The following is an 18422-nucleotide window of genomic DNA, read 5'->3' as shown; positions in this document are numbered from 1 at the left end:
ATCTCCGGGTTTCGTTTGTAATGTATCCAAGGACAATCATAGAATCTGTCCAGAATGTCACACTGTCAATGTCTATTTCTAGTTCGTCTGCTACTAGTGTATAAAGCCGGGAAGCGACAACTGCTCCTGAAAGTTCAAGTCTTGGAATAGATGTCTGTTTTATTGGTGCTAGTCGTGGTTTTCCAGCAACCAGAGAGCATGAAATCAGGTTCTTTTCATCTTTTAATCTCAAGTACACGCATTCGCCGTAACCAAGTTGAGAACCGTCGCAGAATACATGTAGCTGGGCATTCTTTAAAGTTCCAAAAGTCCTGTGGTTTAAAACATCTTCTCACAGAGACAGCTTCTAAATATGGAAGAGTATCTAACCTTTGTTTCCACTCGTACGTATCTTTTTCAGGGATAGGATCGTCCCATGAAAGCTTCTGTCTACATAGGTTTTGTACTATAGCCTTTGCACGTAGAGTTACTGGTGCTACCAGTCCAAGGGGATCAAATATGGAACTGACGATGGAAAGGATGCCGCGTCTTGTTATTGGCATTTCACTTACTTTCACTTTAAATTTGAGTTCATCTTTCTCTACATTCCACTGAACACCGAGGGCACGATCTACTGGCAAACAGCCGCTCTTGCTAAGATTCATTATAGTTGGCGCTCGTTCTGACTCTGGGATAGATTCAACGACATCTCTCTTATTGCTGAGCCATTTCGTCAGACGAAATCCTCCTCTCCTTAACAATGACTGTAAGTCTGCGGCTAACTCGATTGCTTTCTCATCAGAAGAAACTGATTTTAAGCAGTCGTCAACGTAAAAGTTCCTTTTAACGGTGTTGACTACCTCTGGTTTATACATATGTGCGTTATCCGACGCTGTTCGTATTAATGCATATGCTGTGCAACTTGGGGATGAGGTCGCGCCAAATAGGTGTACCAGCATCTTATAGCATCTAGGTTGTTGAGTCATGTCCCCTTCAGGCCACCATAGAAACCGTAGGGCATCATAATCTAAATCTTCGACACGGACCTGATGAAACATAGCCTCGATGTCGGCTGCTATAGCAACGGGCTCTTGACGAAATCTGATTAAAACGCAAACCAAGCTGTTCATAAAGTCGGGTCCCTATAGAAGTTGACTATTTAGGGAAATTCCTTTGTATTTGGCGGCACATTGGAATACAACTCTCACTTTTCCGGGCTTATTAGGATTCGTCACAGGATGATGGGGTAAGTACCACACGCGGTTACTATCAGATTCAATGTGTTTATTTACTTCCTTTGCATGTCCTTTCTGGATATAGTCAGTTACTGGTGTTGTGTACATTTTAGGCAGCTCCTGATCTCGTGCTTCCTCTTCAAATTTTCGAGTCACGCATGCGCAAGAGTCAAGTTTTTAGGCATTACTGCTTTCTCGTCACGCCATGGTAATTTCAGTTTGTAATGTCCATTTTCATATCGCAGTGAAGAGTTCATAGTGTTTAAAGCTTTCTTGTCTTCTAGAGACATTGAATTTCTGTCTACTTTCACTTTGTCATCCAAATCCGTAGTCCACATTTTCTCAAGTTGTTGTTGTAACAATACATCAGCTGACTGCTGAAAATTTACATTAGCTGTTTTCTGTGCTGTAGTGTCTGTTACAGGTCCACGCACTGCCCAGCCTAGTTGAGTTTTAATGGCGTAGGGTTGATCATGGCGGCCTGAACGCACTTCTAAGGGTATATGTGCCTGTGGTGCATCTGTTCCAATAAGAAGCATCACAGAGCTAGAGTCGATTTCAGGGATTTCTATCTTAGATAAATATGGTAGATCTCTGATGTCAGCGTTTCTCGCAGCAGATCTAGTTGATATTGGAAGAGATTTTACTGACCAAACTTTTCTCAACGTAACGTCGTTACCACCTGACGCCGGTTGCACGTGCAGCTCAACTTCCTGTCCTTCGACGATGATACCGGAAGAGCTTGCTGTAGACATCTTGAACGTCACAGGTTTGGAGGGTAGGTTCAGCGTTTTCAACAAGCGTTCATCACATAATGTTTGGTCAGCTCCCTCGTCAAGCAGAGCATAAGTCTTGCAGTACGTCCCACTTTTACCTCTAACAAGTACAGGTATTATACCTAAACAGTTCTTCACATAAGATCCGATTTCAGTTGCGCAATTTACGATAAATTGTTGATCTGTGTGATCAGATTTACTAACTACCCAACTATGTAAAAGAAAGTGTTGTCTAGATTTACATTCTGTTACATTGCACCCAGTAGGTTTTCTACAAACGTTAGAAAAATGTTTGCCCTTTAAACAATTGAAAAAAAGTCTGTTCTTTTTTACAAACTGTTCCCTGTCATTTAAATTCATGGCTGTAAATTTCGTACATGAAGCTAAATCTTTACAACTACCTGAACAACAATAGCACTTACGTGACGGCTTACACATAGAATTGTTTACTGTACTATTCGTAGCAAAACTGACAACATTATTTCTACGAGGTGCAAGACTTGGCTTTGACTTAAAGGTTCGATCTTCAACAATCTTACCATGACTCTTCTCATTTGCAAGGTCAAGGCCATATAGGGAAGTGGCGATTCGAGCCTTTTCTTCTACAAATTTCACTAGATCTGAAAAGCCCGGTTCCCTACCAAACTCAGTAATTGAGTGTGCAATATCTACCCATTTACCGCGGACGTGCATAGGCAAACGTCTAACAATGCGGCGTAAGTTGTCTGTGTTATCTATGTCTGACTTAAATCCTAACTGAGACAAAGTAATTTCACATTTTCTCATCTCAAGTGCTAAATCTGAAAGACCATTAGTGTCAGACGCCTTTAAGGAATGACCATTAACAATTTTATCTACATAAGTTCTAGCAATGTTATGTGGCCTACCGTACCGTGAGTACAAAATGTCTCTTGCTCGTTTATAACCTTCACTTGGACTCAGTAGTACACAGTCTTCTATTGCACTATTTGCCTCTCCGTCGCAGTATTGTATCAAGTAACTAAGTCGTAACATGTCGTCACGAACGCTACATTCAATGTTTGTTTCAAAGTTATTTACAAATTTGCAGTATTCCAATGTTGAACCGCTGAATCTCAGGAGCTCCGGCTTTGGTAAGTTGAATCCTTCTTGTAACGTATTTGCCAGCAACTGAAAAGCTGATTCTATGCTAGTGTTTGTATTTCTCAAAACGTTAGTGTCTGTATTTCTCAAAACGCTCGTGACTACATTCTCAGATGGATGCGCGTTCTGATTCATTGATTCATTCTTACGTTGCTCCGTTATCAAATGAGTGTTGTTAGGTGTATTTATAATTACACAGTCGTCGTGTGCACTTCTTGTGTCCATGACCGGATGTGAAATCATTTACTGTCGCCTGCTTCACATATGACGAATCTTGCACATGCTCACCAGTTTCTTCCTCCAATGCCTCGTGCCAGACCGATTCTTCAATACGCGCTTGCTCTATTTCACACTGATATTTAAGTTCTGTTAAATTTCTATTTCTCTGCGCGCCAGTTCAAGCTCGTGTTTTTTCTAAGAGAATTTAACTTTTGCTCAGCAATCAAACGTTTAGCTTTGGAACTCGCAAGTTTCGTTTTACACGTTGATGACGCATTGCTACAAATTTCGTCATTTTCATTATACTGGTTCGATGACTTCCATTGTTCATATCTTTCCTGAAACTCTGTGAAATTATTATGATAACACTCATAGGATTGTTCTAGATTTTCACAATCGGCGGGTTCGTCACATAAGTCTAGGCACTCTAAATGTATGTTCTTGAAAGTGTTGAATTTGTCGCACAGTTTCACATACAAGTTTTCAACAAGATCATCATTATCATGAGAAATCATGTATTGCTCCAACTCCTTATACAGTTTCGTCAGTTGCGCACATTGTGCTGACCTTGACCGCTTAAGTCCTTGAAAGGTTTTATTTTCAGAGTCTGTCATCTTGTATCCAATGGTATCGTCACTGTTTCTTCAGTGGATCTACATCAACCGCTGGATTCGAGCATTCGATTATTCGACTATTCGAGAATTGTTCTGGGACTTGGATCAACTCAGTGACTAAACGAGAGATGCGCCTTTACTCTTTTATTTCTCTAGTTATAGCGATTCTCTGCAAATACAAATACACAAACAACATTCATACAGCGCTCACCAATTATACATATACTCATATAAACAACAGATGTACTTTTAAACATATTTCACATCAACAAAACTTGCACTATCCAATCATGCAGAAAATTAAACTTAAAGTCTATATATTCATTTTATGTTATTTAACAAATTCAATATCATAACTTCGAGTTCAATAATTACGCTTTGAATAAATTAACAGTATTTAGTTACCGAATTTAGTCTCTTACTCATCAAGTCTCATCAGAATAATTTATGTACACAGTTAACGTTCAGTTCAGTTAACTTTTCAAAGTCTGGGCGGAAGTATAAACAACTATGACGTTGACGTCAATGAACGCCGCAAATTATCACGTGGCTGAAGACGCCAAACAGACGTCAAAAAATAGCGTCAGATACAACAAATATTAGAAACTTCATTTATGTTTCTAACAGTTAGTTTTGTACAAACATCAACACGTCGATTGGGATTGTAGAGCCAAACTGGCTGTCCCTCTCTCATTGACCTTATCTTCGCCCTAAGGTCATATTGTCTCTTCTGATAATCTGCGGTTTTACGCAGACATTTTCTAGCATGCTCATGGACGTTAACAGAGCATTTGAAGTTTCTCTAAGTTTTCCCAGGACCATCCTATTTGGGCAGGTGCCAATACTCGGATGCGCGGATACCCTGTAACTTATAAGAAGTTGTGGTAGGTATAAGTCCCAGGTTCTCTGGTTATCTTCACAATACATTGTTAACATTGTCTGCAGTGTTCTCATAAATCTCTCAGTGGTCCCATTTGCTATAGGATCCATGCTACTGGTTTGGATCTTATTGATGTGAAGAAACTCACAAATTCCCTTGAAAAGGGTTGAGGTAAAGTTTGTACCCTGATCTGTAAGTATTTGCATGGGAGTCCCGAACCGACATATAAATTTGTTTACTAACACTTTCACGATAGTCTGTGATTCCTGGTCAGGAATTGCGTAAGCCTCTGTCCATTTCGTAAAGTAATCAACAACTGCAAGTTGTTTTTCGATTCAGAAATGGGCAGCGGACCAAGTATGTCGAGTGCTAAATTTTTCATTGGTGCACCGACACGAAAATGTTGTAGCGGAGCTTTCTCTTGCACATGTATGTATTGCAAATACGAGGGATCATATTTATAATCGTCATCACTCTTAGACTCACTTAGGCGTTTTGGTCTCACAAAAACTTTACAGGGTTGCCTTGATAACGCATCAACATTTGAATGCTTCAAACCAGCACGGTGGACAACTGTCAAGTAACGCCGTTACTACTGCCAATAGCTCTTTCCGCGTAGTACAGTAAGATTGTTCGTGTTTGCTCAGTGACTTGCTCATGTATGCTATGACGTTTTCATGGTCACTCAGTTTCTGCGACAATACTGCACCCACGCATTTATCACTACCATCTGTGTCAAGAATGAACCCAATATCAGGTAGTGGATATGCGAGAACAGGAGCGCTTGTCAATGCCTCTTTCAGTTGAAGAAATGCTGACTCTGATTCAGAAGTCCAAGTGAATTTTGCACCCTTCTCACACAACTTATGTAGGGGTGTGCAATACCCGCGAATCCAGGGACGTATCGGCAGTAATATGAGCATAGGCCAAGGGAACTTCGCATTTGTTTCACTGATGTGGGTTGAGGTCAAGCCTTGACTGCGGAGATTTTATCAGGGTCAGTGGCCACCCCTTCTTCAGAAACAATATGACCAAGAAATTTCGTCTCCGTCTCAAATTCGGCGCATTTAGATTGTTTTAGTTTCAGATTTGCATCAAGGAGGCGAACACCTTCGTGGAGGTTGTCGGACCGGCGGTGCATTACCCGTATGTATGCGATGTTGAACTCTATCAGTTTTACCAAGATCATCAAAGGATTTTGCAAATACCGCTTGGTATTCGATAAGGAGACCTTTGAGTTGTTCAGATTATTCTGCAGAAATATTTTTAGAACTTCTCTCTAATAAGTCTTTTAAATGTTCAAGTAATTCCCGTTGGATCTGCTCATTGCTTTTTGATTCTGTGCTTATATTTCTGATAATGTTTGCTTCCTTGTCGATATAAGGTTCACATTGTCCCACAGCATGCTTAAAGTGTAAAGTAATATCATCACTAGAACAATTCACGAAGTTAACATGAAGGTCATCGTTAACCGTCTGTACAACACCAGGTACTATGGCAGCATTATCTATGGTAAGTTTAGATGGTTCGGTCATTCTATATTCTGTTAACTTTTCTGATTGGTCAATGTCAACAGGTAACCAAATAGCGGAATTGGCTGGAACAACAAAAACATGAAAAATACACAACATATCATAACAATTAGATATTCCTAAGATTAATCAATGTAACAGGAGTAATTTATAATAGTGGTGTGACTCAAGAACACGGAAATGTACGGAAAGTTTGGATTTATACTTGCAAAAAATCCCAACGACAACAACAACTTGTCAAAACAAAAATATCTCAGGAAATCGAAGGAATATGCAAAGTTATGACTATTCAAGTGGTGAAACCTAAGACATTATGCAGATTAACTTGTAATTGATGTGAGTAATCTATTTTATAAGTATGCAAAGAATGATTCACCTGTAAACTGAGATGGGGGTTGGCAACATTGACATCCTGAAAATAGTAACACTTTGGCATATTATAACACTATGAACAGTTCGTACTTTACAAGTGGTATTCACTCGTTGTCTAAACCGCAGCTTTTATGTGTTTTTGTGACTTTACAATGGGTTGAGTTAGTAAATTGATTAAAATCATGTTTGCGTCATTTAATATATTTAAAAAAAATTATTATGCTTTTAACAACAATTTGGTCTAACAATGTTCCAAATTTCAGAATGTATTTACAGAAACTGCAAAGATTTTGGAAAATTAGCATTTGGCAGCTATTTTGTTCACTATATATAACCTGTGACTTTTAATATATGAGCATACAATGCGTTTTCGAGTGCGAGTCATAATTTATAAATTAGATAAAAGTGTTTGTTTTATTTAAACCTATAATTGTAAATTAAATCCAGTATAATGTGCAATTATTCATGAACCATTGCATCATTGCCGAAAATTATGTGAAAATAAAATAAATATCAGTTTTAACACATGACATTTTGACCTCTATAATTTGCATATAATGGTCATGTATATTTTGGAGACAGCACCCAGGTGAACAGGGGATGTTCTACTTTAATATGGCCTTTGTCTCCAAGCATTAACATTCCGGTCCTCATTAACTTTTTTCAGGGATCAAAAACCATCAGACTACCTTAATCTGATATGTAACATGCAAAATTGGGTAGGGGTCGGTAATCTCTTTACGTTAATTAAGTCGGTTCTCATATTTCATTTTTCTGACTAGTATATATTACAAAGTCCATGGAAAGAACTCAGTAAAAATAGTAATTTAGAATATAAACATGTAGGTTTTGAAGTTTTGTAATTACAAGAAATGCCACACATTATGTTATTTAAACACTAGATCAGTATAGCTTCCAAGCCAGACTGTAACTGATTTGGTTCAATAGCTTAATTCTTACATTAAATATTCTGTAATCATTGAAAAACAAAATTTCTTCAGATAAAAGTAGGTTGGATCAAATATATTATACACATTTCAGATAGTGCTGTGCATTCTATTGTGATGCCAACTTTCATGATAGATTGACTAATATCCCTTTCAATATCCCTTTAAGAATCAAATCAATTAGAAGCGAAGAACAAAGAGCGACTTTTTCGGAAGAACTGCTTTATTTTATTAACCTTATTAGTATCATGATTCTGTCAATGATTAAAACAGATGTGAACTGAATTTGCCTTTTTACACACATAAATAGCAGATTTGAACCACTTTGCTTACGGCATATGGCAATGGTCCAACCTAAAAGCTCTCATTTGGATCAAATTACTTTTTATTTGACATTGTTTTTCAATGAGGTACGAGACAAAAGGCATGAGCAAACTAAAATCCGGTCTTCATTATTTGTATAAAATTGAGAAACTTCTAATGGCAGCAGCACACACCAGAACAGATTTTAAATATCTGTAACATTTTTTCCTTGATAATCTTGCCACTACTGAATACAAATCAGTGTGTGTGTGTGTGCGTGTGTGCGTGCGTGTGTGCGTGCGTGTGTGCGTGCATGCGTGTGACACCAAACAAGAACCCAAGTCGTGATGGTGGTGTATGACATAAGCGTCCATGACAAATTCTGTAATATTATTATTTTATTATGAAAATGCTCTGACATGTTAGTGCAGCATAAAAATGAAAGAAAATAACTTTGCGACCAACTGGGAACTATTTGAATCCGTCACAATATGCGATACTGTTTTTTCGTGCCTTTTCCTTTTTAATGTCTGTATACCATAAATGGTGTCAGACCAGACGAGTATTCCAAAGTCTAAATATGCGTGTTACTCTAAACGTTTTACAACTGACGATAAGAAGTACTCCAGCAAAAATTAGAAAACGGGTATTTCTTAAACCTTTAAGTACGTGTGCACATTGTACAATTTAAGGTATTTTTTTCAAACATAGGAATTTGGTATATTGACCGGAGATGCTTTTTTGGACGAGAAAATAAAGAGCCGTGTAGGACCACATTCGTAACAGATCGCATTTGTAACAGATTTCGTACGTATGCTACAGAGCTATTGTGATCACGCTGTGTCCGTTTGGCCGTCCGTCGTCAACAATTATGTTTAAAAGACATCTCCTCCAAAACCACAGAATGGACTTTGATGAAACTTGGCGTGGATGTTCCTTGGATGGTCCTCTACCAAAGTTGTTCAAACAGTTTCGCTTGGTTGCACATAGGGGCCACCAAAGCTATAAATAGAAAAATCTTCAAACGACATCTCCTCCTATACCGACGGTTCGATTTTGGAATAATTTCACATAAATAGTCCTTATGTCATCCTCTACCAAGAATATTCAAATTATACCGATTCATAAAAAAACATAGCCGCCAGGGGTGTGGTCACTTTTCCGTATATGTACACAGTGGAAATTTAAAAAAATCTTCTTGTGTGAAACTGCTGGTCCGATTTTAATATAATTTTACACAAATGGTTATTGAATGTCCATCTACCAAAGTTGTTCAAACAGTTTCGCTTGGTTGCACATAGGGGCCACCAAAGCTATAAATAGAAAAATCTTCAAACGACATCTCCTCCTATACCGACGGTTCGATTTTGGAATAATTTCACATAAATAGTCCTTATGTCATCCTCTACCAAGAATATTCAAATTATACCGATTCATAAAAAAACATAGCCGCCAGGGGGCGTAGTCACTTTTCCCTATATGTATATAGTGGAAAATTAAAAAAAATATTCTTGTGTGAAACTGCTAGACCGATTTTAGAATAATGTTATACAAATGGTCCTTGTGTGACGCTCTACCAAGTTTATTCAAATTATATTGTTTCGTCAAAAACATGGCTGCCAGGGGGCGTGGTCACTTTTCTAAATATGTAGATAGTGGAAACTTTAAAAATCTTCTTGTGTGAAACTGCTTGCCCGATTTTAGAATAATTTCAAACAGATGGTCCTTTTGTGACACTCTACCAAGATTGTTCAATTGATACCGATTCGTCAAAAAACATGGCCGCCAGAAGGCGTGGTCACATTTCCCTATATGTATATAGTGGAAATTTTAAAAGTCTTCTCATGTGAAACTGCTAGTCCGATTTTAAAAAAATTTTACACAAATGGTTCTTTTGTGATCTTCTACAAATAGTGTTCAAATTTTTCTGATTCATCAAAAAAACATGACCGCTAGAGGGCGTGGTCACTTTTCATCAAACATTTCTTTAAACAGTATCTCCTCAAAAACCACTGAATGGATATTGATGAAACTTTACACAAATTATCTCTTGGTAACCCTCTTGCAAAATTGTTCAAATGGTTCCGGTTCATTGAACATAAGGGTCTGTTTGGTTAAAAATAGGCAAATCTTTTTTTCTCTGGACTTTTGATATTTGGCATATGATATAACGATTTGACGTTCTACCATACTTGTCCAAATTATTACCCTAAGGTAAAAAAAGAAGTTCATGCCCCTGTGTCTGACATGTACTTACTATAGGCTTTTATATAAGAAACATTGGAAATCTTCTTCTCTGAATCAATAGAGCCTGGATATTTGACGTGTGATATTAGATTTGTAATTTCTATCGTTATTATTCAAATTATTGCCCTAGGTTCAAAAATGTGTGTGACATGTATGTAATATTGGCTAGCATAGAAAAAACTTAACTCTGTACTTATACATATATATTTATGTATGTGGAGTCAATGTTTGAGATCACTTGCGTGTCACTTAATCGATTTGTTGATGTCGAGAATTATGTCTCCCATACTTCATTTCCGATCAACAACTGGAGAACCATTTGGCCTAGAACCTTAAAAATTCGTAGGGTGGCAAGGCTTATAACGTAGACGTACCCTATTGTTTTAGGCGTCACTCCAGCAAAGGTCACAGAGGCCTGAAAATGAAAAATAAAAACAACACATGTCCGATCAATAACCTGGGAACCACTTGACCCATAATGTTGAAACTTCACAGAATGGTTGGACATGCAAAGTAGATGACCCCCCCCCCCTCCCCCGATATTGATTTTTGGGATCGCTCTCATAAGGTCAAGGTCACAGGGGGCTGAACATGGAAATCCATTTCCGATCAGTAACGTAAGAACTATTTAACCTAGAACATTTAAACTTCATAGGGTGATAGGACTTGCAGAGTAGATGACTCTTATTGTTTTTGGGATCATTCCATCAATTGTCAGGGTCCAAGGGGTCATCCGTCCGTCACAGTTAATTTTGGATCAGTAACTTGAAAATCATTTGACCTAGAACCTTCAAACTTCATAGGGTGATTGGGATTACAGAGTAGAAGACCCCTATTGTTTTTTGGGTGCTGGATCAAAGTTCAAGGTCTCAGGGGCCTGAACATGGAAAACCGTTTCTGATCAATAGCTTGAGAACCATTTGACCCAGAATGTTGAAATTTCATAAAATGATTGGACATATAGTGTAGATTACCCCTTTTGATCTTTTAGGTCACTTGATTAAAAGGTCAAGGTTTCTGTGACCAGAACGTTTTCCGATCAGTAAGTTGAGAGTCATCATTTGACCCAGTACCTTCAATCTTCGTAGGATGATAGGACTTACAGAGTAGATGACCCTTACCGTTTTCTGGGTTACTTTAGCAAAGGCTAAGGTCACAGGGGCCTGACAATAGAAACCCCTTTCCCATCAATAAGTTGAGAACTTTATGGGATGATTGGACATGCAGAGACGATTATTTATATTGCAGCCAATCACCAGTGTCTCTTTGACTTTCACTCCTTCCCCTATTGACTTCTTGTCTATTACTACTATGATACATGCACTTTTCTACAAAGCATATTCTAGGTAATATTTATAATTAGAGTCATTCTGTGACATTATCGATTACATAATATACAGTACAAACTCCGAAAACCGGACCCTACATCAACCGGAATCCACTGAAAAACGGACGATTTTCGAAGTCCCAAGTTTTTCTCTAATAAGTTCAATTAAAAACACTCCGGAAACTCTGAATTATTATCATTATTATTATTATTATTATTATTATAATCATTATTATACCAGATTTATGTAGCGCCCTTTTCATGATAAACGCATTCAAAGACGCTTTACATATATCAAACGCAGCCACACAGGGCGCGAAATTCATCCTCTACTAGTACAGATACAGAGCGATCTGACCAGAGGGACAGAGTGAGACAAAGCCCCCAGAACAGATATAGAGAAATCATTTTTAGATACAGTCCTGTCTGGCTAACTTAGCCTAGCCCTTTGCAAATAGACGGTCTGTATCTTTAACGTGCCCAGTGTATAGCGCCGATACACGCGTAGCCGTCTTTCCTGGGAAGAACCAGTAGAGGTCTCTTAGTTAGGTTAGACACTCAAAAGCATTTCAGAATTTTCCAGTGCGTGGACCTGGATTCGAACCCCGGACCTCTGGATTGACAGACAAGCGTGTTACCACTAGACAACCGGCCCACAGGCCGGTTCTTTATGGCCACAAAGGAATATTATATTATAAAAATCCTCTGAAAACCGGACAGTAAGTGTCAAAACTTATGAGTATTATTACTTTGAATTGATTTTAAAAACATAATCTCAAGCAGGCGACATCATTTTACCAACTAACAATCATAAATGTTACCTTAGTAGGTGTGAAAAACATTTACCTGTGTGTTTTATTAATTATAACATTATAAAGTGCAAAACATTTTAATCTTATAGGGGGCAGTTAATTGATTTATTGGTGTACAGGTGATTTTTCATAAAATTACATTTTTGTAGAGAAAGAAAAAGAATCTTATTCTTATTAACTATTTTTAGCATTAGTATTAATGATTAATTATAGAATACTCACATGATGATGTTCCATAATTTATAGGAGCTAGACAATTTATATCGGCGCAATAGGCAAAGCATTCTTTTTATTTTAAGTATCATTTTAAGTGATGTTTTTTTGTTAGAAATAATTCAGTTTTAATATATAACAGAGGCATTCAATGCAGATTTGGGGAAAGAAAAAAAAAACAACTAAAAAACATTGAACATGATACAGTCAAATGAAATAAATAAGAATATACATATATAAATCCTCTCAAAAATTTGTGCAAAGTCCTCTGCAAACCGGAATCCTCTGAAAACTGGACTTTTGACTTGGTCCCGACAGGGTCCGGTTTTCGGAGTTTCTTCTGTATTAATTTAAAGAATGTTATTGTTCCTTCCCTTGAGAAAGAACACTTAGACTTGGTAAGTCACACTTGACTAAGCAACCGACTTCGAAAGCTGTTGTCATTACAAGGTGGCCAATCAAACTCCGTGATCTTAGAAATAATCTCTGACGTTAAAATTATTCTTTCCTAATTGAGGCGACTTTCTGGCTAAATGCGCCCCACGGATTACATTTTTCCAAACCCGAGGATGGAAAAGTGGCTTTTTTGAAACATGCCAGATTTCTTAATTAAAGGTTAACATACGTCGTTACCTTCGAATGCATGGTCAATATGTGAAAATAAACCCCAGTGTGATCCTCTAATTGTGCGCAACAATTTCACGCCTCGAATGGTACATCGAAATGTCGACATCGACTGACCGGGTCACTGTGTATAATTACCGTATTTACTCAACTAAAAGTTGTGACGGATTTACCTTGCGGTTGGATTTAACAATTAATGTTAGCGTAAATACTTTGGAAATAGCGGGCTTGACATGCTTAGGCATTAGAAAACAACATATAGTTCTTTTTGAATTTTGTTTTTGTTTTTTTGTATTTTAGTGCAGGAATAAATGCACCATTGGTGCAAAATGTAACGCTCCCGGGCGGTTAAACGGAGAGATACTGAATGCCAATAAGGTAGAACGGTCGTGACCTTGTGTTCGATGCTGGGTGATAAATATTTAAAACAGACATTGCAACCAAAATTTTACAAGATGATCATTATATATTTATATAGATGTGTCCTAGAAAAAACTTTAAGTATGTTTTAACTTGTTTAAATAATTTTACAATAACATAACATTCCCTTAAAGCTTGATTAGACTAGCTTAACTTAAACAGACTTAAATAAACTAGAATTTTTTAACACTAACACCTGTCAAGGGGGACGAACTGTTACACGGGACTCGGTTATGAATGATAGTTTTCCCGGATGACATTACAGCATCTGACGGATAATAGTCGCAGGTGGTGGTTTGTTGACAAATTAAATGGCAAAGATGTATTTCTTCTTTTTTTTGCAAAAATATATATTGTATTTCTAAAACACCTTTCCAGGCATGCACTTATAATACGAGGTATAAAAATATTTTAAGTCTAATTTTTCGTGGTTTTATAAAATATGTCTAAGGTTCACTAGAGCTCTATAAATGTTTCTGTGTTTGTCATTAGCAACGTATGCTTAAAAGAAAATATCCCCTGGGAATCGGTAAAGGAGAACTTATGAAATTATTTGACTTTTCTATAGAAAATTCATACATGTGCAATAAAATTTGATTTGAAGTAACAAAAGATCAAATCACCTTCTGCTTGCTAAATAAAACTTGACCTACTTATATCATATTACGCCAGAGTCTCGGTATGTTAAATGGCGCACCTGCAGGATATTTAAAAATCTTGTACAAATCAAAAGGAATTTAAATTTAACATTTCCAACAAAACATATTTCTCTCGGACATCAGGTCCACAGACCTGATACTTTTGTCTCGAATACAATGAATGTGAGCAACAAAAACCGACATAATGTTTCAAGAGGAGTTTTCAGTTTTGGAAGGTGATTTACCAAAATCATATTCTCTACCACGCAGAATTTAATCAGGAATAGACTGCCTCACAGCTATTTCGTATCTATCCGCTGTACAATGTAGTTCAATGCGGAATAATTTACCACCTCTGACGTCATTATAATTACAGACCGGAAAATTTGGCCCACTCTATCAACACCTCTGACGCAGCCGTGGACTTGATCACAAACTTACAAGTATTCATGCCTAGTAAAAATTATTCAACATACTTTGAATATATACCAACGGGACAGTAATTTACTAGGAATAACTACCGGCTGCGTACTTAACATCTTTTTACTTTTCATGGAGATTTGAATGCATAACTGTATATATCACCGAATCACAAAATCGCAGTATCATAATGATGATATAGTTAGCTTATAAATATTTGCTGTACCCACGACATGCATGTTTTAAATGGTCGTTTTGATGATTCTCAAGGTAATTTTACTTGTTTATCTGGGGATGGAGCTAGCGTGGTAGACTATATGTTAGCATGTGAAGATCTTTTTAATCATGTTTCATATTTCGATGTCTTGGAAAGGGATGAATCGGACCATTTTCCCGTAGCCTGTAGATTACACTTTAGTATATACAGTCATAATGAAACACAAACATTGGTCTCAGAGAGTACATCTGGAATGATATTTCCGAAATTTAAATGGGATTCTAATAAGAGCCATACTTTTTTCACTGTTTTTAATAATCTTTTTGAACAGCACAGAGACTCCTTTCTCAATCTTATAAATACAGACATAAATAGAGCAGTTAGTACATTAACTAATGTATATCAAGAGGCAGCATCACATATGCGAGTGTATTCTAAATCTAGCAATACTACATTATCAGTAACTCAACCAAAATGGTGGGATGAAGAGTGTGAAATATTAAAACTCAGTAAATATAGGGCTCTGCGTCAGTTTAGAGCAACAAATTATAATCAAGACCTTGAATGTTATAAAGAGAGAAAATGCTGTAATTCAGAAAAAGTATGCTTTTCAAAGTAGAGAACGCATTAAACTCGTTGAATGTTGTAATAACATCAATCAGTTATGGAAAGTACTGAAGATATCTAGACCCAATCAGAGCGTAAATAGTTTAACTGTTTCAGCAAATGAATGGTTTACATATTTCAGTAGACTGTTATTTGATGACTCTGTAGAAGCCATTGTTATTAATGATGAGGGTCCCCGCGACCAATTTCTAAATTCTGAAATTACCTTAGAGGAAACTAAAAACTCCATTTTAAAATTAGCAATCGGCAAAAGCCCAGGTAATGACGGATTAAATGCTGAATTTTATAAGTATACAGATGATATAATAGCTCATGTACTATGCGCTCTATTTAACAAGATATTCATGAGTGGGAGTTTCCCCTCTTCTTGGGGTCAAAGTATAATCTGTCCAATACATAAGTCAGGAGCCTTTAATGATCCGAGCAATTATAGAGGTATATCTATAACTACCACAATGTACAAAATCTATTCTAATATAACGAACTCACGTTTATATTCGTGGGCTGAAAATAATAAAAAAATTGATGAAGCCCAAGCAGGTTTTAGACGTGGTTATTCTGCCATTGATAACGTGTTTTGTTTACAAGCCATGGCTCAGAAATACTTGTCTAGATCTGGTGGTCGTTTTTACTGCCTATATGTCGACTTCAAGAAAGCTTTTGATAAGATTAACCATAAAAAGTTATTTGAAAGTTTACAATCTAAAGGTGTAAACGGTAATTTTCTCAGGATCCTTGCTCAAATGTATCAAAAATTTACAATCTTGTGTTAAGACATCAACGGGGAGAGTAACGGATTATTTTCCGTGTAACATTGGTACAAGACAAGGGGACATAAGTAGTCCTGTGATTTTTTCCTTATTTATTGATCAATTATCCTCCTTACTGCGTGAAAAATGCAATTCAGGTATTTTTATCGACAATTAAATACCTGATATATTATGTCTGATGTTTGCAGATGACATTGCAAATTGTGCAGAAACTGTATTTAAGTTACAACAACAACTCAACGTAATAGAACAATTTTGTAATTCAACAGGGATGGAAGTTAACCTCAGTAAAACGGAAATAATTGTATTTCGAAATGGTGGACCCTTAAGAATTAATGAAAGATGGTTTTTCCGTGGCCAATTAGTTTGCGTTACGACTGTTTATAAGTATATGGGCATCTTATTTACGCCGACCTTATCTTGGACAGCAGCTAAAGAAAAGCGTCACAGGCACAAAAGTCGATATATGCTATGTATAACTATCAAAGGCCATTTGGATATTTTAACATTAAACAGTTGTTTCAGCTATTTGATGCTATGGTAAAACCAGTACTCTGCTATGGATCTCAGATTTGGGGATATAAATATTCGCCAGAAATAGAAACCATACATACTAAGTTTTGTAAAAAAATTCTTGGAGTAAAAAACTCAACGAATAATATAATTGTTTTGGGAGAATGTGGCAGACTACCAATGTGTATAACCTATTATTCAAACTGTGTTAAGTATTGGTGTAAACTAATATAGATGGATAACTCTAGATACCCTAAACGGTGTTATTAGATGCTAAAATCTTTAGACAACGTAGGCAGAATCACCTGGGCTACTCAGGTCAAACACTTGTTATTTTTGTATGGTTTTGGTTATGTTTGGGTTTCACATGATGTTGGAGATATTGACTACTTCGTTAGTATTTTTCGTCAAAGACTCATAGATTGTCATACACAAAACTGGAAAGAGTCTATCGATGAATCAAGTAGATGTCACCATTATAAACATTTTAAAACTTTATTAAATACAGAACGTTACCTTACAATAAATTTGCCATTTAAATACAGGCTAGCAATGTCAAAATTTCGTTGTTCAAGCCATAAGCTGCATGTTGAAACTGGTAGGCACAACAATACCCCTTTTGAAACTCATATCTGCCAATTTTGTTATAATAGAAGTAACACTAGTATTGTTGAATGTGAATATCATGCTTTTTTTCAATGTGAGAAATTTAGTGAGATCCGTAATCAGTATCTTCTTAATTGGTATTCATCTGACAGAAGTATACAAAGTTTTTATAACATACTTAGCTCTGATAATGAAAAGGTGTTATATCAAACAGCATTGTATCTTGAGAAGCTTTTAAATAATGTTTGACCTGTTAATCATGATATTCAGCAGCCTATAGAACTATTATGTTAAGATATGTTTGCTAGTCGACTGTGTGCTGAATCTATGAATATGTGTCTCAACTTAATCAGTGTATATGTATACATTTTGTGGGATCACAACTATCTGATTGAACCACTTACTATATATTATGTAGTGTATTTTGGGCCGGAGGCCTTTGTTACATTTAATAAACTTTTGACTTGACTTGACTTGACTATGAGTATTGGGTTTCTAACTATCAAAGCGCTGTTAGCGCTTTTGCCATTTTTTGAATGGATTCTTTTCATGCACATACTAACATAAATCACCTTTCATCAGTATTGTAGTCAGTGCTTTGGTTTATTCTGGTTTTGTTTTGCTGAAATTCTTTCTGATGGGCACAAATATATGCTTAATTGCAACATACATGTATTTCAGTAATGGAATTATAAAGGTACAGTCTCTTATCTTTTTAACTAGAAAACCAAAAACATTATTGTCTCAAATATTTTGATTACAAAAATCAGCAACCGAAATTGTTTATATCATTTTAGTATATACAGATGTTGATTTGAAATTTCGAAAAAAAAATGCACTTGGTATAATTTATTTGTTATATCTTACAAAAATAAATGCATTACTAATGACGTTTAAATTTATTTACTATTCTGGTGTTGTATATTGTCTAAACGTATTGCAAAAAGTGTCATCCTAAATCAGAAACACACCCAAAAGTAGCACCCCATTATTATCCTTCATATGCTGT

General features: G+C 36.5%; 1 protein-coding gene across 1 annotated transcript; it reads right to left on the bottom strand.

Moving 5' to 3' along the window:
• Positions 1 to 1366: 1366 nt before the first annotated feature.
• LOC128552201 (uncharacterized) lies at positions 1367 to 3337 on the bottom strand. The gene has a single exon (XM_053533224.1). The coding sequence runs from the start codon at positions 3335 to 3337 to the stop codon at positions 1367 to 1369; it is 1971 nt and encodes a 656-aa protein (XP_053389199.1).
• Between the last annotated feature and the right edge of the window lie 15085 nt (positions 3338 to 18422).

Source organism: Mercenaria mercenaria, unplaced genomic scaffold, assembly GCF_021730395.1.
Source record: "Mercenaria mercenaria strain notata unplaced genomic scaffold, MADL_Memer_1 contig_2147, whole genome shotgun sequence".
In the NCBI taxonomy this organism is placed as follows: Eukaryota; Metazoa; Mollusca; class Bivalvia; order Venerida; family Veneridae; genus Mercenaria; species Mercenaria mercenaria.
The sequence above is the reverse complement of the archived record's forward strand: the minus strand, read 5'-3'. Positions and strand labels throughout refer to the sequence as shown.

What these genes read in the sequence shown, in the direction of transcription:
- LOC128552201 (XM_053533224.1), bottom strand. Translation starts at nt 3,337, where the DNA reads ATGGACACAAGAAGTGCACACGACGACTGTGTAATTATAAATACACCT.